A 24,534-nucleotide genomic window follows, 5' to 3' on the forward strand; every position below is an offset into this window, starting at 1 on the left:
TCAAGGCTACAAAGTTTCAATTATAGAAGATAAAAAAAATCCCAGATACCAGGGCCTCTGCTTGGGTCGCTGGGGGGCGTGGCCGGCCTGCAAACCACCACAGGCCCCTTGCCCAGGCTGCCCCACGCCCCAAGGGAATTCCCACCCTGATCCGGGACACCTGTCAGAGCAAACCAACCGGCCCCCACCCAGGCACCAGGCCTCTAACCTATCTAATAAAAGAGTAATATGCAAATTGACTATCACTCCAACACACAAGATGGCTGCCCCCATGTGAACACAAGATGGCCGCCACAAGATGGCCAGCAGGGGAGGGCAGTTGGGAGGGACAAGGCCTGCAAAGCAGGGCAGTTGTGGGAGATCAGGCCAGCAGGGGAGGGCAGTTGGGAGGGGCCAGGCCTGCAAGGGAGGGGGTTGGGGGCAATCAAGCCTGCAGGGGAGGGCAGTTAGGGGTGACCACGCCAGCAGAGGAGGGAAGTTGGGGGTGACTGGGCTTGCAGGGAGGGGCAGTTGGGGGGCACACAGGCCTGCAGGGGAGGGCAGTTAGGGGTGACCAGGCCTGCAGGGGAGGGCAGTTAGGGGCAATCAGGCTGGCAGGGGCGCAGTTAGGCATCAATCAGGCTGGCAGGGGAGTGGTTAGGGGGTGATCAGGCTGGCAGGCAGAAACGGTTAGGGGCAATCAGGAAGGCAGGCAGGCAAGCAGTTGGGAGCTAGCAGTCCTGGATTGTGAGAGGGATGTCCAACTGCCCATTTAGGCCCGATCCTGGTAGGGGATATCCCTTGAGGGGTCCCAGATTGGAGAGGATGCAGGCTGGGCTGAGGGACACACACCCCTGTGCACGAATTTTGTGCACTGGGGCTCTAGTTATAAAATAATAGGTGATCTCTTTAATGCGAAAACAACTTACATATATTGACCAAAATTGTCATCCTGCTCTATTGCTACCTCTCCAGGGGACCAATGTTTACAGCTTAATATGCCTCCTTTCAAGTTCCGTTATGCCCAAACAAAAATATATAACCAAAGAGTCATACATGTATACAAATTTTGCTATTATTTATTTTTATTAAGATGGGATCACACTCCAAACATGACTCTTCAGTTTGATGCTATCAATTAATACACAATGACAATACTTCTAAGGCAAGACATGTAGACGTGCTCAGTCTTTCACTTATTACATACTATTCTATAGGATAATCTCCCACAATTTTAAGGATATGAGTAGTTTTACTTTAGAAGACAATTCCAGATAACTTTTCTTAAGAGCTTATGGCACTGCATCCTCTCACTGATATATGAGACTATAGCTTTTCATCCTCAAAAGCTCTGTATTTTATAGCTCTTTTTAATTTTTTTGCCAAATTAGTGGGTGAAAAAACATGCTATACTTTTTCTTTAATTTTAATTTATATGATTATCAACAAGGTTGAACTTTTTTCATTCTGTTAATTTAACTTTAATACTCATTTGCTTTTCTTTTGGGTTGCTTCTCAGTCTCTGGGACCTCTTTATATACATGGTATATTAGTTCCTTTTCTGTCATGTGTTCTTGGTTAAATAATCTCATCTTTAAGAGTTTGTGTGTGTGTGTGTGCATACACATATAAAATCTTTTTACCTTTCCAGTCTCTTCTATAGTTAGTGGTCTGTTCAGTTCTTACTAGTAGGTCAATTTGGATGCCTAAGTATTTTCTAGAAAATTACCCCTTTCCTCAGGATTATAAAATGTATTGACATAGAGTTACATATAATAGTGTCTAAAATTTTGTCTTTACACTTTCTAATAATTAATCATGCATAATTTTTGTACTTTCTTATCCATAGTTAGGCTTGTCATGAATTTATCCATTTTAATGGATGTTTCAAAGAAACAGTTTCTTATTTTGCTTATACTTGTTTTTTATCCTATTAATTTCATCTTTTATCTTTAGTCTTCCTTTTCATTGACTTAATTGCTCTTTTCCTCATTTACTAAGTTGAATGTTTATATAAATTTACTTTTATTATAGTTTTCATTAAAAAATAATTTTAGGCTATCAATTTTTCTCTGAGTACTGCTTTTGATGGATCTCATGGGTTTTGTTTGGAAGTATTTTCCTTATCAGTACTCTCTAGATAATTTACAATTTCAATTTTTGTTTTTTGCTTATCTCAGAAGTTGTGCAGAAGAATTATCCTTAATTTCCTTGACATCTCTTCATAGTCTATTTCTAGTTTTATTGGGTTGTTATCAGAGGACAAGATCTATAATATTCTATTGTAGTAAAATGAAGTTCCGTAATGTCTAGTTTTGTGATTTTAATAAATGTTCTATATGCATTCAAAAAGAATATATATTCTCTTCCTAAAATTTAAAATTTATATCTACATAGATATTAAATTATATTTACTATACATTATTCTGTTGACTGATATAGTCACATGCTTTATATACATCCCTTTTGGAGTTTATTTGATATACCAAATATCCATAATTATATTTTAACCAACTTCACTTTGAACTTTTGTTTCACATGTTGGGCAGATGAAGAAACTGAAGCTCACTAAGGTTTACGTATCTTGCCTACAATTTTGTAGCCAACAAGTGGTAGAACTAGAGTTCTGAACTGCTTTGTAAATATAATGACTGATAGGAGAAATGAGGGATGAGAGACACAGGAGTGAGAAAAGATTGCAGGAAAAAAAGGGTTTTGGAAATTGTTATAAAGTTTGTGGTTTTAAATGGGGTAGCTCTTGAAGGGGTACAGAAGGGTGATGTGATCTGACTTCTGTATTTATCAGATCTCTGCAGCTGCTGCATAGAGCACAGACTCTAGGGATGTTAGGGTACAAGGAAGACAGTTAGGAAAGCTACTGTAATAATCCAGGAAAGCGAGGACGGTGCTTGGGCCAGAGAAGGAAAGATGAGTATGCGGAGAAAAGACTGGATTCTGGATATATTTGGAGGGTAGAAACAACAGGATTTGCTGGCATATTGTTTATGGGGTATGAGAAAGAGGAGCCAAGAATCCCTCCAGTATATTTGGCCTAGAGGAACTATAACTGAGGAATTACCATTTACTGAGATGGAGAAGTCTGAAATACAATATTCCAAAACAGAAACCCCTTGTTTATGACCATTTACTTATGAAAACCAAATAGGTAACAAGGAACAAAGTGCTATTAACCTTTCATTGGTATTTTTATTCTCTATGTTTTATAAGTCAGAAGACAGTTTGTGAGCGGCCAAAGGTTAAATCCATTTATTAGCGTAAATGGCATATGCAATGGTTTCGATCAAGGATCAGGGAACTGCAGCCTGTGGGCGGCTGCTGTTTCAGTAAATGAAGTTTTTTATTGGAACACAGCCAACTCGTTCATTTACATACTGTCTATGGCTGCTTTCTAACTGCAGCGGTTACAACTGGGACCATATGGCTCTCAAGCCAAAAATATTTACTATCTGACATTTTAAGAAATAATTTGCTAATCTCTGGCTTAGATTTAGACAGGCACAATCAAAATTGTGTTGAACTAAACCAGGTTGATTGCAAGGTATCTTTTAACAGCCTGATGATCAGGAATATTGTACCAGAATTCATATTAGTGGCATTTCTTTCTGGACATACAGTAAAAAAAGGATTTAGGATGGAGCCAATAATTTTTATTTTGGTTGTTTAACAAAAGAAAGCTTTTATTTTACAACATATGTGTAATAAAAACATGTATGAATGTGTACATATCCTTCACATTTAAAGCCATAAACATCATGCATACATAAAAAAATATATAGTAACATTCTCTGGGAAACACATAAGCCATTAACAGATTGGCAGCACAGATTATCAAATGAGCATGGGTTTCAGATTCAAATAAATCTGTATTTAAATCCCTGTTCCTTTATTTACTGGCTATTTGGCTATGGACAGATTATTTAATCTCCTTGAGTTTCAATTCTTTATAATAAATGGGAATAATAGTACCTTGAACAGTTTTTATGAAAATTAATGAGAATGCTTATAAAGTGCCTCATACAGTAGTGATACATAATGAGCACTCATTAAACATAATTTCTCCTTTACAAATTTACTAGAAAAAAGAAACAGAAAAGAACTCTAAATCTTATTGAGAAAAGAGGTGATCATAAAGGAGTCTCTTATAGTGTAGGTACTTTTTCTAATATTCTCTTAAATTTCATATTATTCAAAAATATCAAAAATTAATTGAAAATAAAGTCTTTTTATGTTTCAGATTTTAATAAACAAAGGTCCATGTATATTTGCAGTTCTGAACCCAGGCGACATGTTTAGATTATTCTCACAGAGGAAAACACTGTTAATAGTTCAATCATATCTTTCTGAAGTGAACACTAAATAGGTTTTAGTAAAAATAAAGAGGAATTATGGTAATTTAAACTTAAACAATAGGCATTGAGCTACATGCAACTTTAACCTGCTGTTTATAAGCTTCATTTAACATTTTTTGTTTTCTATTAAATTTGTAGCATTGAGCCTCACTGATGAAGCAAGGGGAGAATTATACAAATAAATACAAGTTGAGAATTTGACTGACACTAATCCTGAGCTTTCAAATTAGAAAGTGGAAAAACCAATTTCATGTGAGACAGATAAGTAAACAAAACAAGAGCCTGGAGACTGTCCTTTCTAATAATCAGCTTCTCCATTGGTAAAATAGATAAAGTTACTTCCTCGGTTTGTGGAAAGGCCAGGGTATATAGCATTTTAATCTCTTTTGTTGCTCTTCTTCCAAACTTCGGAATTTTAGAATACGCATTGCCTAAGTCTTTCTAAATAAAAAGCAAATGCTGGTCCAGAATTAGGATATTCCTCGATTTTCTTCCTTAAATAACAAGATCACCATGCTACTTTGTTTTTTGGGGAAGGGAGACAAAACTAAGAATGGAGAGAAAAGAAACACTAAAAGCCATGAGTCATGCTCATATTTAGACAATGACTTAATGCACCCAGGGTCTATTTTTTTCTAAGCAACCAAAACGCACTGGTGCAGGACTGGCTACTGGAGCCATGGCTCGTTCACACTCATGGCCTCACAGTTTTTAACATTTCCGAACAGCTCCTCTCAACCAAATGGCCTTGTGTCAGAAAGCAAAAGAAAGGGAGAGATAGAAACATCCTACTGGGGATGGAGCCCACAGTCTTGGTATGTGCCCTAGGGAAATGAACTGTGACCTCCTGGTTCATAGCTCGACACTCAACCACTAAGCCACACTTGCTGGGCAGCATTATTTTTTTAATGCAAGTATTATTATATACTAGTAACTAAAGAGAAGGAGACAAGAAAATCAGAATCTTCAAAGAACTAAAAATTATTCCAGTAAAGCATCACTTTTTTCTGGAGACCTTGCTAATGTTGTCCTGAATTTTAAGCACTGACTGGGGCTATTCCCCCCCCCCCCCATAATAATAGGATTAAAATATCTAGATTCAACAGATTATAATTTCCACAAAATCAGCCAGAAGCCTAACTTCTGTTTAACCAAGTGACTGGACATGAAAAAGTTAACTTAATCAATGTTCTGATTTTGAGAAAAATTAAGGTACCACAGCAATTATGCACTTAACTTGTATATTACCTCTTTGATAAACATATTCTTAGCAAATACTGGTTTTAAGTGATGTTATGATTATGCCTTGACATTTTAAAATTTATTTCTTAAATGAGTGCTGTTAAAACAACAACCCTGTAAGTGCTAGGTTCTTATTACATGATGATATGTATACACTACTGAGGCAAGGGGAATCTCTTTCCTCTTCTGTTAGAAAATGAAAATGTTAAAATATATTAGTAAACACTTTCTAATTAATGTTCACTTTTAAGAAAAAAACAAAACAAAGATAAACACTGGGAAACTTTTGAAAAAATTTTGTAGGAGTATTTTGTTCATTCTGGTTTTATTTCAGTGACTACATTCTTTCATATTATTTTAAAATAAGTGGTAACTTAAGACTAATCACAGGTTTTTCAACTTGCTGCTCTGGGTTATCTGATGTGATCTTTAAACTCAGAATTGTTCCATTTCCTGGGGTTCCTGGCGATAGATTTGTATGCTCATAAACACAGAGAAGGCTGCTTTCTGATTTCAAAGTGTGATCTGTGACTCTTTAAAAAACAAATAAAGAACAAACAAGTGTATGCATGCATATTAGCATAACCAATGGACACAGACACTGGGGAGTTAGGGGCTTGCCTGGGGTGGGATTAGCTGGAGGGAGGGGACAACTGGGGAAAAAGGAGACATATGTAAAACTTTAGACAAAAAAAAAAAAAAAAAAGAGGAGGGGGGAGAACAAATAAGAATTTGCAAGACGTTTAGAAAGGAAAAAGTAGACTCCTCCACAGTTTTCACACTTCTCCCAAATAAGAGAGGAACATGACTACACTGATGACTATAAAAAATGGAAAAAAACACACTCGATTACATGATTTCAAGTTATTATGTTCAAAGAAAATATTTAATTTAATATTTAATTTGTAAAATCATATCATTTTCAAATCGGTTTGCATTTATAAGTCCATAAGCCAAGAATACAGAGTATCTAAGTTGAACAAGTAACAGATAAATAAAATACTATATAAACCTAGGATATGAAGGGACTTACATTAGAAAAGAGTAATTTTTTAAGAAGGTTAATGTACAAAGTCCTCAGCAACATCAGGAAATCCAGGCTAATTTCAAACTGTTATAAAAAAAATTAAGGCTTCATACCGATGAAACTGCTTTTGATAAGTTCTCTTCTGAGGAGTATAAAAGATATATAAGAACTTGGAGAAAAACATCCATTCTCGGTGTTCTTTGATTCTCTGATCATAAGGGATATTTAATGGAAATAACTACCTAAAAATAAGCTCACTGAAAGATTTACTTCCTTGCTTACTTTCTCCAGGTTTCCCTTGTCCAGGTTCGTTTTATTTTTGTTTTTTTTTCAGGTTCGTATTTTCTATTTGGCTACCTTTCCTCTCCTTCAGAATTATTACAATGCCTTACTTTCTCCATGAAGTCATTACTGAAAGCATAAGGGTTGGCAATTTCTTTCTCATCTTAAGGCTTATTCACATTTTCCTCAACACATATCATAAAAATAATGAGTTCACATTTTCCGAGAACTTACCATGTGAAGGGCAACTGGAACATGTACTGGTCTTACCTTGCTTAGACCCCAGAATAATCCTGGATAGATACTACTATTACCCTGTCTATGGATGAAAGAGCAGGACTAGCAGGTTAAGAAACATAGCTGACCCCTGGCCGGGTGGCTCAGTGGATTGGCGCATCATCCTATACACCAAAAGGTTGTAGCTTTGGTCCCTGGTCAGGGCACATACCTAGGTTGCAGGTTCTATCCCCAGTCTGGGCCCATATAAGAGGCAACTGATCAATGTTTCTCTCTCTCCCTTCCTCTCTCTCTAAAATCAATAAAAACATATCCTCAGGTGAGGATTTTTTTTTAAAAAAAGAAGGAAACATACCTGTGTTGACACATCAAGAGCTGGGACAAGAATGCTGTCAGCCCGGCCCCAAAGCCTACATTCTAACCCACTAGATGTTGCTTAGATTTAGACAATAAATCTTATGTAAACTCCTGGTAATTATGCCATATTTTATTTAAAAATCAACCCCTTATGGAATATTTAACACATCAAACTGATGATAACACCTTACTATGACCATGAACTGGCAGTTTATCAAATTGTTAGGTTTGATATGAGAGTTGGTGACAGCAAAAGCCCACAAGTGAGAAAGGAATCACATGAGGAAGAAAAGTGCTAAAAGAAGAGTCAGGAGATACCACCACTTCGAGGCACTGCTGGGTATGAAGCCAGTGCCATTAGACAACAGATTCTACCCAGGGCTACTTCAAAGCTGCTTACTCTTCTCCCTAATCTTCCCAGAGCCTGAAAAGAACACTGATCAATGAGAAATTTATGAAAGAAGACAAAAATTCTAAATTTCAAGTCAGGGAAGAAAAAGAGTAAGCTCACTTTGATTATAAAATTGGTATTACAATTGATAATAAACTACTTTCCCCGGACTCTCTGGAGCTAGTTTAACGGGAGCAATTTTTAAAGCCTGCTCTGAAGTTTACAGAATAGCAGAATGGACTGCAACTCAGAGAGGCCTGACACGACTGGATATTCTTTGGTAAAACATTAATCTAGAACATTAATCATCAGTAAAAAGTTAGTTAGCTGTTCTATCTATATTATAGGTGAGGTTCTCTCTGCCTCTATTCTACATCTGCTGTTTCTCTATCCACGGCTACCGAACAATCTCAAGCTTCCCAAGGAAAGGGCTTACCCAAGATTCACTGATGTATCTTTCATTCTTGCCAAATCTTAAGGTGTGCGTTATTATAAAATCTATTGAATGAACACATCTCTTAATCAATTTGGTGTGCCTCTATTACCAACTCAAGTTCTGGTTCTCAGTCTTTCCTTTCTTTTAATTTTGTTGTTTTTCTTGATCTCCTGCCATTAAAAACAACGTTTTAACTCCTCAATGCTTTCCTTGTTTTTATGATTTCTTTACTCCTCTCTTCCTGATATAATTTTTAACTGTTCTGTTCTTCATATTATAGTTATTCTTGATTTCTTTTTCCTTTTATTTTTGTTCTTGATCATTCTATTCTCTTTTATTTCTTTTCTTTTGGCCTACTCTTCTGATTCCCTTCCATCTTTTATTTCTTTCCTCTAGTACTTTATTTTTCTTTCCTTGCTTTTTTTTTTAATCTCCTTTCCTCTTAAGGATCTGTGTTAAATTTAGTTTCACCTGCATGTTAAGAAAATAATACTTTCTTCATCAAAAGTACTCAGACAATTAAAGCACCGTGTCTTCGTTACCAAGCACTCCAAGTTCAGGAGGAAAGGGATATGGGGTTTCTTTATCCACTTCCTTCTGAGTATGCTCAATAAGAAGTATAACTACCATTTCTCATGAAGGTTATAAGTTATAATCTATATGTCAACCAAATCAAGTCAGTAAGTACTCGTGGCATACGGTCAGTAGAGGGTGATGGGGGAAGTGGCAGAAACTTTAAACAGCCTGCTCTGAGCTGATCAGACAAAACAAGTGAATCACTTATCCAGGTAGGTAGTTTCAGTTGCAAGTCAGAGAAAACCCAACTGGACCTGGTTGAAACAAGAAAGGCTAACATAGGTGCAAATTCCCTAAGTAGCATTGCCACCAAGAACCTATATTCTTTCAGTCTCTCTGCATTGTCTTCTACAGTATTAGTTTTATTCTAGGCATGGCTCCGCTCATGAACTCAGCCAATCCTAGGGCTGGCTCACATACAACAGAAAAATCGATCCCCAGCAAAAGTCCTAAGATTTGATTGGACTCGTCTTGATCAGACACCTTCTTCTGAACCAATCGCTGTGAAAGGGGAGGTGGGTGGCAACAATCTGCTAATGCTAGTTCATGTGCCCCACTTCTGGATCCTGGACAGACAACTCCTGGGAACCACATAGTCTCAAGAGAAGGAGCAACAAAGAATTTTATGTTGGGAAGGGAACTAGCACATTTCTACTGCATGAGGCAAAGCTGAATGCAGATAGTACAAAATGACAAGCCTGTAATTTACTAAATATATATTCTTTTTCCATGGAGTTATTTTGATAATTACTAGTATAAGATTATAGTAATAATGAGTAAACACATTTTACTTTATGAAAATGGTGCTCCTCTACATTTTTTTAAACAATGAATTCCTCTAGGAACTCTTTCTGAGAATATTGACCCCAACACAATTACTTCTTATGATTGTTACATAATTTAAATGTTCTTACTATAAAATAATGAGAAGAAAAAAATAACAGAATAATGAACCACATGACTATTTGAGAAAATAATGATATTCTTGGGAGGGAAAAAGGTGCAAAAGATCACAATGGTTTAAAAAAAAGTAATATAAAGTCAGTTAAGCAAATATAGGAGGAAAATCACTTAAAAATGAGAAAAGACAAGAAGAAGCACACTTCACAAGTGAGCAACTGTCAATCACTCCTATTCCCAATTTCATTACAGCTCTTCTGACTAAATATTAAATAAAGACCTTATGGAATTAAAGGCCAGAACATTAATAACTGAACACACAGAAGAGTCATCTGGCTGGGCAGGGGTTAAGGGGGTGAGGGTAATTTTCAGAGTAGTAAAAGAAGTCAATTATAGATCGTTAGATTATATACAGGTATTCAAATAAATGAATGTCAATCCTTAGTTCCCCCAAAGAGGACTATGTATATTTTCTCGAGCTTCTGAATGTCAACTTCAAAGGAATTCTCCCCAGTAAGGAGAAGACTTTTATTTTCCCAGTATTTAAAAAGACAAGAAAATAGAATTTTATCTGCAACAGTGAGTCATCAGCCACTGCAGTTCTGTAACATGCAGGTCTCTCCCTGTTGCTGCAGCCCTTAGAAAGGAGAGGACTATCTTTTAATGACACAAATAAATCCCTGCACTGCCTGCTTGCAAAGCATAATTAATTCTGGCCTTTTCATGCTTAATGAAACACCTTAAACACATGAGAGAAGTGAGTTTGAGCTTCTTGTGTATACTTAAAACAGGAAAAGCCCTCGCCACAACCTAGTTCTACTCAAAATGCTATATGTGACGCTTGTATGAGTTCTGCAATCATTTCTTCACAATACATCTCTTAAAACAAGCAAATTGTGCTACGGAACACTTACAATCCACCACCTGTATGAACAATTCTCTGAACTTTTAAAGTGTGAAATATTTTATTTTTCAGATTCTTGGCAGTAAACACATGACTTTGGCTCTTAACTTGTGGCTGTGATAGAAGGGTATTTAAACAAAGTAAACTCTGAGATGTAGCTGCTCAATATCATTTCCTTTTATTAGAATAATTTTTCATATTTTAATACATACTACATGTTGCAGTACAGAGGCTATTATTCCACTGAGAATTTCAAAACGTAAATTTTCAAGGTTCCATTTTCAAACACAACTAACAATAAACAATATGAGTAAAATTTTTGAAAAAATAATTTAACTGAAATATTTACCTTGAAAGATGTACTCCTCTCTATAATAGTCAATTATTCTAGCCCTGAAGAGTCTTGAAAGCAAATGCCTCTTTTTAAAGAAGTTACTACTGCTGTAAATGCAGTTTCTTTGCTTTAATTATAAATTGTACATAGAACAATTGAATAATAAAATATAGAATTCCCCTCACCTGTTTAGGTGTAACCCCAGGCATTCGAATATCCAATGCAAAATCAGATGAATCGATAGGAGTTACTGGTCGGGTGGTACCAAGACATTCATTGGAAAATGATCTGGTAGTTTCTTTAAACCTTAAAAAAAAAAAAAGTAATTTCAATATCTTTGAACATAATGGAATTTTAACTTGACATGAGAAAAAATAAAGGGATTCTATGACTGTAAAATTAAAGATTACTGATTTAGACCTGATGAAAAGATGTGGTAACTACATAATATTCTAAAACATTCTCAGAATTGGATGTTATAGTCCATGAGCAACATATGTCTAACTTGTAAACAAAATATAATCAAAGCAAACAAGCAGGTTACATTTAAAACTCAATTCAATAAAAACTTGTCAAATTATTTGTTTCTAGTTAATGAAAATACAGTATTAATTAGAAATTATCACAGACCTGACAATTTTCTAATGGAAGAAATATTTAACATTTTCGTGAGTATTTTATGAGTGCCCAGTATTACTAGTCAGAAACAAAAACCAACAATAATAATGCTAGGAGGCACAATAGGAGCGGGGGGGGGGGGGGGGGGGGCTGCGATGTGAATTACAAATGTATAAGTGCATAAATATTTAATTATGTTAATTATGAGGAGTGTGTATACAGCTCAGTGTCTTCTCATGAGCTATTACAGCCCACGATCTGATTCTCCCCATCACTTACCTGTATTGATATTTTATTCTCCCAGCTATTCTAAAAGAAGGCATTCAAGTCGAAATGCCTAGATGTAGTTTCTGAAATATCTCCCCAAGAGGGAGCGATTTGTATTGGAAATCACAACTTCTAATTGAAGTTTGGAAAGCCAGTGCAGCTTGGCTTACACTACAGAGGGGTTGTTTTTTTCCTGTAAAGGGGACTTCACAAGAAGTTACGGTGCTAAAATTCCAAGTCGGCTCAGCAAAGTAAAGCAGCCTTGCCTATTGCTCCGACACGCAGGTCCCTAAAAGTGATCGCAATTTCCCACAGCATGCACAGACACCACCCCAACAACATCCCGCCTGCTACAACAACAACGGCACACACACCCACCTCTTAAAGACCGAAAGTGGGCTTCGGAGCCCCAGACAGCTGCTTTGAAACACGAGGAGGAGAACTAGCAGGCTCCGAACGCCAGCCATGTCCGCGCCGCTCCGGCCCCGCCGGGAGCCCGGGCAGCGCAGCGGGCTGGGGCCGCGGTGGGCAGCGGCCGCTACTCCATGGCCGGGCGCGGCGGGCGTCCTGCGGCGGCCACGCTCCACCCGCCTGCGAGAGCGGCGAGCAGGACCCGGCGAGGTGTCTGGATCCCTAGCCTCACGCAGACACCCGTGGGAAGGCGGTACTTTTGTCCGGTCCGCAAGCGGAAGCTTTCCTCCTTCTAGAGCTGCTTTTTTTCTTTTCCTTTTTCTTTTCTTTTTACCCTGGTGCTGGAGCTAGACTTGCGGGTCCCTTATCGCTGGGGAATGACAGGGACTGTGAGGGATATCACACCAACCCGCGTCAGTCATCATTCAGGACCTGCAAAAATAGAAGCAGATAATGGATGACTAACACATTACAGCATTTGTCCTCAGCAAATCCCAGTTGAGGTTCTTTAATACATTCGCAGTTTCACAAGCTTGAGCCCAAGCCTGGGGAAAATGCTGGTCAGTGGATCTCCCTCCCCCGCAACAGCCCCCAAGATTTCACAAAGCCCCAATGGTCTCTCTCTGTTTGGCTCTTTCTTCCTACCTCACACCCACTCTCTTCTTTTCCTCCCGACTTTTCCCCCCCTTTTCTCTCTCATCCATCCCACTTTCGGTATTTCTTCTGACTTACTATATCATTCCCTTCTATCATCAAAAATGCACTTAATACTCTGCTGAATATAAACAAACTTATTTACGCAAATGACAGGCTAAGGGCAAAAGAAAGGGGGCGCTAAGAGAAGCAGAGACAAAGCACTTGGATACAACAGTAATCAGATGGAAAAAGATGTTGAACACAAAGGCATGTTTATGTACATGTACCACAGAGCTACAGATCTGAGGAAGAATACCCCCTGCCAAGAATGAGCACCACAGAAGCAATCAGTGAAGTTCCCAGGATTATTTCAAAGACAACCAAAAGTCTACAGTTAACATGATATATGACATACAAATGCCTACTGAATAATTATGCATCTAATATACAAAGTAGTAATTACTTATAACGTAGGCCTCCCAAAACATATTCTTCCCTGAATAAAGTTTGGAAATTTACAATGTAATGCGTGCAGAAACAACAGGGAGAATCTCAGCTGGCCTCCAAATGAATTTATCTACAAAGGGCATGATTAAGAACTTAGAATTAATATAAAAAGAGGCCATGCAGAACTGGTGCAGCATCTCAACATTTTATGAAGAGAATCAACTAAGCTAAAATCTAAACTATGCATGTTTTGATATTACTGTTGTCCTGCACGTATTTCAGACTATGTGTCAAGTTTGTAAATTGTGGTCAGAAGGCATTGTTTTCAAATCATTCACAACATAAAAATGCCATAAAGATTTCTTAAAGTTTAATTTTAATCACTGATCATAAACATAGTTTGGGAAACCTCAAATCCAATGGCCAGATGAATAACATCAGTAAGATCACAGAGAAGTGCTCCACAATAATACATGAGCCTCTACTCTATCCTCAGGAAATCGCAAGATAGTGAAGCTAATCTAAAAAACAAACAAACAAAAAACCCCAAAACTAAAACAAAAAAGCACAAACTAAAATTAAACGTGAAGACTTCATGGTCAAAGCTTTCTAGACAAAACATGAGAGAATATCCAGCCAACCCGAAGATGCTTGGGGCTGGCTCAGCAGCACCGGAGGACCACTGCTAATTTACATAAGCAATGATATTTTTAAAAGACTGATGATATTTGTTTGAACTTTCTCTTTGGCTTGCTGTTTGAACTTTCAGGGGAAAAAAAGAAAAGAAAAAGAAAAAAAACACACAAAAAACTTCAGCTTTGTCCCAGACCCTGGGTAAAGGAAAGAACTCCTTAAAGGGGAATAGAAACAATTGGCCTGAAGGCGATGCCAGCAACAAAGTAAAATCCTGTCTGATGACAATCCTTAACATTCCCTGAAGTTCTTGTTTTTTAAATACATGTGGAGTAGGGGTAATATTTTATTATTTCATGCAGAACAGGATTCAAGGACAGTCTTTCCAGTTGGCAGGGAAATGTGGTATTATACAAACACTTGAAAACAAATTTAGTATTGAAATTCTTTAACAGGAACACATCTTAAGTACTAGCCTTTGAAAAAAAATTCCACTTATCTCTGATTGATTTTATTACCTTTGATGTGCCAAAGCACCCACTACAAGAAAAGGGAACTGAAGTTGTGGGAGGAAGCAAAGCTGATATTTGCAGCCATGAACAAAACACAAGGTCTTATAAGCATGAAAGCCAATTATGCTTCTTGGTACTTGATGCCTTATAAATGAGAGACAAAATACAAATCATCAGATGAAAAAAAAATCATGTCTAATCATTTCATTTGTTATTTTATAATTCCTGATAATTTTTAAATATATAATATTCAAAACAATTTAGTAGTCTTCTGATTTAGCATTTTAAAAATTCAAATATATTTCTTTGAAATAATTTATTCCCTTATATGTAATTCCATATTCTGAATAAAATATTGTAATATGTTGGGGTTTAATAAAATGAATAAGACTAAAAGAGAATATAGCCTATTATGGGAGATGAGGACTTGACACAATGAATATAAGGTATGTTTACAATGTTATAAAACCAGTACTGTAAAACGGATTCAGGGAATTTTGAGGTAGGAAAGATCATTTTAACCTGCAAGAGGAGGGTAAGAAAGAACAGAAAGGTAAAGCAGTCTTCAGCGGAAGAGGTGACTACTGAGGGGAGCGTGGAGGGTGGTTGGGTTTCCACTGTAGGAGATGGACATGGGCATTCCTGGTGCAGAAAAGGGCAGGGGCACAGGAGTCCAGGTGGGAGCAGAGGATGTGTTTAAAAAATAAGTAATGCAATATAGGTTCTGCCTCCTAGACTCCAGCTGTAGATCCAGGTTGACTATTTTATTTGTAATACAAAGCAAATATTCTGTTTACCGACCCATAAATTCTTAGTAAGAACAATTTACAGTTTATACCTGTACGGATATTAATTCCAGGAGCAGTACTATTACATAGCGCAGTCAAGCCTAGTATAAAGGACCATAAAGCTAATTTGGCTTTTACAAAGTAAGCAGTCCATTCCTTTCAATTTTCATTTGAAAAAAAAGAAAAGAAAAGAAACCCCTAAAGAGCTGAATTTTGTAATTGGTCAAAGAATCAAATAAATATATTGATCATTCATTCATTGATTTATTTATTCAACAAGAACCAGGATAGCTTAGTGGCTTAGAGCTTGTAAACCAAAGAAAAACTACACCTGGACTCCTGGCTCCACCATTGACGAGCCTTGTGAAACTACTGAGTATCCAGCCTCTCTTTGATTCAGCTTCCTCAACTGCAAAGTGGAAATAATCCTACCGCCCATATCAGAGGGTTGTTACAAGGAATAAATTAATTCAGATTCTTAGAAGAGTTCCAGACACATAATAAATATATACTATTACTATTGTTGCAACACATATTTATTGAGTACCTCAGACTATCTTAATGCTGGGGATGGTAATAATTGAAACAGATCAAGTTCCCACTCTTTCCAGTGGGGGAAAAACAAATGAAAGTAACTACCAAATATAAATTTCATTTTATTTTAAGGAGGTTCTATGTGGTTTCCTACAATGACTTATGATTAAACTGATTAAAGGGTACATATCCATTCACATAGCAATTTGATTCCAGGGATTTATTCTTGGGCAAAAATTGAACAAGCGTATAAACATGTTGATAAGGATATTTACTAACACTGTTTATAATAACAAAGAACTGGATGTTTATAATAGCAAAGAACTGGAATCCATTTAAATGCCCATCAATGAAAGACTGGTAAAAGAAGTTATTTTGAATACTATACATTCCTTTAAAAACATTTTTTAAAATATTCTATATTTTTCCTTTTTGCTACTTTTAAAACATTTTTCAACAATCTCAAACTTACAGAAAGTGGAGAACTTTTTTCTTTAATTGTCTGAGAGTGAACTGCTGGTCTGATGATGCCTCGTCACTTCTGAATACTTTAGTGTGTATTTTCTAAAGTACATCACACTAAATAACCACAATACAGCCACCAAAATAAAAATATGCAGATTGACACATTACTATCATCTAATCATCAGTCTCCAAACTTTGCCAACTATCCCTATAAAATCCCTTATATCAAAAGAACCCAGAATCAAGCATTGCATGTAAAGTCCCCATGTCTCCAGTCTCCTTCATTGCAGGACAGTTTCTTAGTCTGTCTTTAACTTGTATGACCTTGATTCTATTAAAGACTTCAGGCCAACTTTTGTTCAGAATGCCTCTTAATTAGTGTTTGTTTTCCGTTTCATCAGGACTACATTCAGGCTGTACATCCCTGGCAAGAACATCTCACTACATCTGTATCAGTGTCCAACCCTGCATATTAAGTTATTCTAAAACTTAGTAGCTGAAAACCATAAACATTATTTTGCATGCTTTATGTGCAAAATGGTTGTTCTCTAATGAGGCTGGTTCTCTAATGAGGGTGGTTCTCTAATGAGGGTGCAATGAAGATGTTGGCAGGGCTATAATCATCTGAAGGTTTGACTGGGGCTAGAGGATTTGCTTGCAAAATGACTCACTCATATGGCTGGCAAGTGAGTGGTGGTGAGTGGCAGAAACAATACCTCCTCACTATGGGGCCTTCTATCTAGGACAGCTTGAGTGTCCTTACAATATGGCAGTTGGCTCCCCCAAGAGTGAGCAATGTTTCCTAGGACCTAACATCAGAAGTCACATAATTTCTGGTTACCCAGGTCAAGGCTACTCAGTGTGGACAAAAATTAGCCAAGGGCATGAATACTAGGACACGAAGATCATCTTCTTGGAAGCTGGCTACCATAGCATCATATTAGGTGGTACAACTTTGATTTGTCTCATTACTAATGATATAATTTTGATCATTTGATTAAGGTGGTATATTAGACATTTCCACTATAAAGTTACTAGAAGCCCGATGCACAAAGATTCGTGCTAGAATGGGCTTTCCTTTCCCTGGCTGCCGGTACCGCCTTTCCACTCTGGCCCAGCCCCTTTCCGCTCAGGCCCCGGAGCCGCCTCTTTCTGCTCCAGCCCCGCCTTCCCACGCTGCCCAGAGGCCCTGAGAGAACGGGGGTGGGGCAGAACGCCTGTGTCATCGCCATGGTGATGACGAAAGCATCCCGCCCCCCGTCACTCTGTGCCTGTGTATGCAAATTAACCGCCATATTTTTGGGTTAATTTGCATATCACTCCTGATTGGCTGGTGGCATAGCGGAGGTACGGTCAATTTCCATGTTTGTCTATTATTAGGTAAGATCATTTTCCCTTTGTAATTAATATCTTTAGGGAGAGAGGTTATTTTTGACATTTTAAATACTCTATTTCTTATCAAACTCTTATTCATTTATTTATTATATCCTAATGGGCTCATGTTTTTTATTTTATTCAATGGGTTTTGATCTGTTACTAACTTTATTTACATTACTTACATTGATACTCAAATTGTCTTAGTTGTGGTTCTTTTTAGCTAGCTTTGGTTCCTTTTCACATGTCTCATTATCCTTTGAGCACTTGCTTGCTTTTCGCTCCCTCTCTCATCTGGCCTCAAAACCTTAACCTAGGTTTTTCTCTCCTACTTGGCTGCTGACACATGGATACGCTCTTTATTCTGTTTGGACTGTGACACCCTCTTCCAAGCCACCAGCCCCACCACATTGATGCCTCCTTACCCGAGGTGGACTCGGTACCCCAGGCCAGGTCACTGCTTAAAGGCCTACCTTGCTCCACCCCACATAACAGCTTTAGAACTAAATTGTTTAGAAAAGAAACGAAAGATATTAATTTTTAAAAGTGAAATTATAGAACAGTATACACACATATTTAAAAATTGAAAGTAATATAACCTAATTGTATTTCTAATCGTTTTATATGGGGACAACTGGGGGAAAGGGAGGACTTTTACTTCCTATTTATACTAGAGGCCCGGTGCACGGATTTGTGCACATTGAAAAGAAATTAATTACAAGTTGGCGGGCAGGGCAGGACTGGGCAAGACGGGCTGGACACGCCTTGGAGCCAACCTCCCACAGTCCCTCCCCAGCTGGCCACACCTGGGGCAGCGCCGGGGCTCAAAGCGCATCTGCAGAGTGAATGGGGTCCCTCCGGCAGGTGGGGCTCCTCAGCCTGGCCTGTGAGGATCAGGCCAAAACTGGCAGTCCGACATCCCCCAAGGGGTTACGGAGTGTGAGAGGGCACTCTGCAAAGTTGCTGTTGCTCAGCAGCTTCTCATTGAGGGCCTGCCCCCTGGCGGTCAGTGCAAGTCATACCTAGTCGGCCAGTCACTTAGCCTTTTATATATATAGACTAGAGGGTCGGTGCACTAAATTTGTAACGGGGGGTGGGGGGTCCTCCTCAGCCCAGCCTGCACCCTCTCCAATCCAGGATCCCTCTCACAATCCTGGACCGCTGGCTCCTAATCGCTCACCTGCCTGCCTGCCTGGTCACCCCTAACTGCCCCCTTTAATGGCCTGATCACCCCTCACTGCCTCTGCATGCCAGCCTGATCGCCCCTAACTGCCGCCCCTGCTGGCCAGGTTGCCCCTAACTGCCCCCCACTGCCAGCCAGGTCGCCCCCAACTGCCCCCTCCCTGCTTGCCTAGTTGCTCCTAACTACCCCCCGCCGGCCTGGTCACCCCTAACTGCCCCCCGCCCTGCCATCCAGGTTGCCCCCAACTACCCTCCTTTGCCAGCCTGGTCGCCCCTAACTGCCCCCCCCCACCGGCCTGGTCGCCCCCAGCTCTCCCCCCCCCACCCCGGCTGGCCTAGTCACACCTCACTGCCCCCCCCCCATCAGCCTAATTGCCCCAACTGCCCGCCCTGCCGACCTGGTTGCCCCTCACAGCCTGCTGTTCAGACATTTGGTCGTCCCTCACTAACCCCCCTGCTGGCCTGGTCACCCCATGCAACCTGCTTGTTCAGTTGTTTGGTCATCCCTCGGGCTGGCCCTGGGCGGCTGGGGGCTGAGGGGACTAGGGGACTCCGGAGGCAGGCGCGAGGCGCGGCCGGATGCCTGCTGCCCCAGCAGGGCTGAGAGGACTGGGCGTCGCCATCTTGTGGCTGTGGGTACCACCATCTTTGAGGGCATGGCAGTTAATTAGCACATTCCCTCCTTATTGGCTGTGGGCACCTCCATCTTTGTGAGGGAGTGACAGTCAATTAGCATATTCCCTCTTTATTAGATAGGATGCTTTTGCAGTCTTTTAACTTTCAAAAGCTTATATTATTTTTGTAACCAGAAGAAAATAGGATTTTATACATATTATATACATATATGTGTACATTTAAAAATATTTTATCAAATGTGACTCTACAGATTTCAATTTACATGTAATATCTTGTGATGTTTTGAAAAAATAAATAATTATTTTTTTGCTTGACAAGAACTTTAAAAACTAAATTTTATGATGCTTGTGTAGCTGTAATGCAGGGTTTTTTAAGCTCAGCACTAGAAACATTTTGCACTGCATAATTCTTTGCTATAGGGGACTGTCCTGTGTATTATAGACTGTTTAGCAGATCTCTGGACTCTACCCACTAGCTTCCAGTTGCACTCCCTTCAGCTGTGACAACCAAAAATGTCTCGACCATACTTTGCCAAATGTCTTCCGGAAGGTAAAATCACCCTGGTTGAGTGCCATTGTCGTAATATTGTTCAATAAGATGAAGCTTAATTTGTAAGTCAAATGTGATGTAATTCCCTTCAAATACATGTAATGAGACATAAATCTCCTAAAATAGTTTGCAAATATGGAACTTCTAAAGAATGGGGGAAAATCATTATAGCAAGTAACATGTATTGACTATATGCCAGGCATTGACTTTATGCACATTATCTCACCGAGTTCTTATGACTTTTTTTTAAATGTTCACCTGAGGATATATTTTTATTGATTCTAGAGAGAGAGGAAGGGAAAGAGAGAGAGAGCAGGAGAGAAACATCAATCAGTTGCCTCTCATACATGCCCCAACCACAGATCAAACCCACAACCTAGGTATGTGCCTTGGCCAGCAATTGAACCTGCAACCTGTTTGGTGTATAGGATGACACACCAATCAAATGAGCCACCTGGCCAGGATAGGTTCTTTTGACTTTACTTTCCCATTTTACAGAGGAGGGATTTAAGGTTTAGAAAATTTAGGTAATTTTCTCTGGTTACAATGCAGTAGAGCAAGGATTCAAATACTGGCTTGCAGACTCCAGAAGCTATCTTTTCAACTCAGATTCTTCAACACAGAACAGGCTCAGTACATTGACAATGGTTATTTTTATAAGTACAACAAAAGGCAAATCCCCTGAATATGATCATATTGTAAAATAATAATTGCCAACGTTTATTACGCAATTACGACCAAGCACTGTATACGGATTAGCTGATCTGAATCCTGACAAAACTGTATGACATTTGTACCATCATCATTCCCATTTTACTGAAGAGGAAACTGGACACAGAGGGACTTGGTAACTTGCCCAGGGTATATAGCCAGGATATAAACACAGGCAATCTGATGTCTAATAGTTAATAGTTAAACCCTTTCGCTATTCAGCTATAAATTAACCGTCTTTTTTTTTTTCCATTCACATATTAGGAAGCATGAACATTTCCTCTACAACCTTACCAACATTACTCATTTAGATAACTCAAAAAGAACAAATGGAAGACCTATGACTAGGGTCTAAATCTGATCAAAAACAAGGTCTAGTTTGGCTTGCAAGAATTGTCCTCCCCAACTCCTCCCGATTTTGAATTCTGAGTAAACGTTTCAAAATGAAAATTTCACATAAAAACCAAGATTTCCAGTGTCTCTTGAAGAGTTGTGAAACGTGGCATCACCAGACCTCCATTTCCATATGGCAACAATTAGCTGAGCAAATGTCCTCCTCCTGAGACAGGGCCAGCACTCTGCGGAGCACCATGGTCCCCACCGCTCCGTTTGCGCCCAGATCCTGAAGCCCAGAGCAGGTATTTGAACTGCCACTCAGCACTAAGGCACAGTTGTCGGTCTGTTCATTTGTTTTTGTTTATATACGTGGCCATCTTTTCTTATTAACATTATTAGGTGTACCCTAAGATCATCTGTGAAGTGATCCCAGAGTTATAACCTTTATGTGAGGTCAACTTCACTATGTGTATAGCATAGAGTTGGCCACACTCAGATACACTAAGTTGTTGCTTGTTTTCTTTTAAGGCTCTGTTCATCTTCATTAGCAAGGCACACCAAATTGAATGTCAGTTTCTGCACATGGATTTGTTTAGACGGCAATTCTTGGCCTTTTCCATCTCATGGCGCACATAAACTAATTACTAAATTCTGTGGCACACCAAAAAAATACATTTTTTGCCGATCTGATAAAAAAAAAAAATAGGTATAGTTTTGATTCATTCACACGGGACTATTGTTGTGTTGGCTGTTCCCATTTGTTTATGTGACAATCTAATGGAAAGAGATCAGTGCCCCTGACTAAATAGCCAGGTATTGCATATTTTACAAATTCTTGGGTCACACAGTTAAAAATCTCTGGTTTAGCTTAATCCCTTTTAACATGCAGACAATTTGAAGTGTCCTTCCCTTGCAAGTCAAAATTGGTTAGGTATCTATTAGAATATATATGTTAAAAAAAAAATCTCAGGGGTAGCATTCAGCATATGATTCTACTGCAAAAAAAAAACACACAAACAAACAAAAAACAAACACCAACTTGCCAAAAGTAACAAATTTTATTTATTTATTTACTTATTTTTGTCTCCAGGGTCAGTAAGTAGCAGATGCCCTTTAAATATGTCCATTAGTCATCAAATCACTGAGTCCCGTAAATACTTCCATGGGGGGAAAAACAAGAGACATTATTCTTAATTAAATTTCTCAACTTGGGCTAATACAAATGTTACTTCATAACACATGTATCTAAATTCAGTGCTGGCATATTTTAATGTAAGACAGCACAGATCCCTGTGTTCCAATCGGCACAAATCTTTAGTTCTAAGGACTGCACTGGGAAGTTCTCAGGAGACTGGTGCACTGCCCAGGAAATCATTAACCATTACTGATGACATCAGAGAGTGAGAACGGTTCCTTTGTATGCTGCTCATTTGCCCACTGGGTATCTTATTTATTTATAAGCTAAGAACGTCACATAGACTTTAGTTTCAGAAAAAGAGCACAAAGCACTTCTGTAGTTACCACCTGTCCTTTAAAAAGTCTTCTTGAGTGTGTGCATGTGTGTGTGGCGGGAGGTTCGGGGGTTGAGGGGGTGGGAGACAGGCCATTAGCCTTGTCCTGCAGTAATTTAGCAAGGTGTAAGTCCCCAGTGATTTCTGTCCCAGCTCATGGACGAGTCAGCGATAAGGGCCTAAACTTCTAGGCTATCAGCACAATATGCCACTTCAAAAAATAAGAAGCTCTTGCTCCTCCTCTCAGTGAAGTTTTTGAGAAACTATTTTGAAACTAATACCCAAGACCTGACTAAATTTCAAATATCTGGGTTGTTTTTTCAATGAAGTCTGAATCCTGGGATGACCCACTGATTTAGGTACTGAAAGATCTTTTGCATTACCTTTGTAGAGCTTCCTCTGTGGGTCTCTGCATTATTATTTTCTTCTATTTTTAAGAGGAAGTTGGTGTAGAACCAGGGAGGGTGGGAGAGTAGTGCCAGGCTCTGGGCTTAGATGGATGAGGTCTGAATGTGGGGATCTGCCTGTCCTTCTGCCTTTCTTGCAGTTAATGAACACATTTTTAATGAGCTGTCCTCTTTTACAGGAGTTTTTTTTTCCTGTTTATGATTCCACATCCTTGGGCATAGTTATTCCCAAAGCATTTTAATACATACTTTGTTAAATGCCTCTTAGTGACTTCAGAGGCAGGAGCTGTGAACTATACAGAAAACCTGGTTCAGATCCAGAACATGCAATTACAAAATAAGTATTCTTTTTCTTGATAAGTAAAAATCCTATAGGAAATGTCTACATTTTCACTCAAAAATAACACTGAACTTGTGTGTGTGTGTTTTTTCTTGTGCTACTCCCATAGAACTATTTCCTCCCATAGCAGAATCATATTTTCAAGTGATATTCATGTTTCCCATTTCAAATATTCAAATCCTTACAATAAAATGCCCATAAACATACCCCTTTCTATTATAAAAGTTTTGCTATCCTTTCTGTTAAGTCTCTCAGCTGTATAATTACAGTACTTAAAGTGAAATCCTATATAATAAAGAGGTAATATGCAAATTAACCCTCACACCCTCACAAGATGGCTGCCTACAACCAGGCCAGCAGTGGGGTTGGTGAGGGACAACCAAACAACTGAACAGCAGGCTGTGTGGGGCAACCAGGCTGGCGGGGGGGGGGGGGGCATGAGGGGCGACCAGGCCAGCGGGGGGGGGGGGCAGTTGGGGGTGACCAGGCCAGTGGGGGGGGGGCAGTTAGGAGTGACCAGGCTGGCAGGGAGGGGGCAGTTGGGGGCAACCTGGCCAGCAGCAGGGGGCAGTTAAGGGTGACCAGGCCAGCAGGGGGGCAGTTAGGGGCAATCAGGCCGACATGCAGAGGCAGTGAGGGATGATCAGGCCAGCGGGGGGGGCGGGGGGGGCATTTAGGGGCAACCGGGCAGACAGTCAGGTGAGCATTTAAGGAGCCAGCAGTCCAGGATTGTGAGAGGGATGTCCGACTGCCGGTTATCCCCCGAGGGGTCCCGGATTGGAGAGGGTGATGGTTGGGCTGAGGGGACCCCCCCCTCTGTGCACAAATTTCATGCACCGGGCTTCTAGTCTACAATAATATAACACTTTATATAATTGAGAAACTTATGGGAATTTTTCCTTAAGATCATGAAAAAACTGTCAAAACATTCTCTAATTTATATAATTCTGCTCAATTGAGTTTACAGTAACATAGAGGGATCCTATGAAATACACACTACACATTGCCCCCCTCATTCCATCTCAACTATATAATGTCAAAGCCATTAACAAAGCAACATAGTTGCTTAAAAACACTTTAATGTTTTTTATTTTAGGGTACAGAATCTACAATAAAACTTAACTTAATCATAAAAAGACCAT

The 24,534-nt window shown here is 39.2% G+C and overlaps 1 protein-coding gene across 11 annotated transcripts in view; it reads right to left on the reverse strand.

Moving 5' to 3' along the window:
* The window catches only part of PAM (peptidylglycine alpha-amidating monooxygenase), a 267,335-nt gene that overhangs the window by 129,380 nt on the left and 113,421 nt on the right, over positions 1–24,534 (reverse strand). For all 11 annotated transcript variants that reach the window (XM_079786765.1, XM_079786768.1, XM_079786767.1 and 8 more), the window contains exons 3-4: positions 12,299–12,763; positions 11,221–11,341 (exon numbers count right to left, since the gene is read on the reverse strand). In XM_079786765.1, the coding sequence (XP_079642891.1) occupies positions 11,221–11,341; positions 12,299–12,387 (210 nt within the window). In that variant the 5' untranslated portion in view covers positions 12,388–12,763. The remainder of the gene's footprint in view (positions 1–11,220; positions 11,342–12,298; positions 12,764–24,534) is intronic.

The sequence above is a fragment of the Cnephaeus nilssonii genome (genome assembly GCF_951640355.1).
Source record: "Cnephaeus nilssonii genome assembly, chromosome: 2".
Classification (NCBI taxonomy): domain Eukaryota; kingdom Metazoa; phylum Chordata; class Mammalia; order Chiroptera; family Vespertilionidae; genus Cnephaeus; species Cnephaeus nilssonii.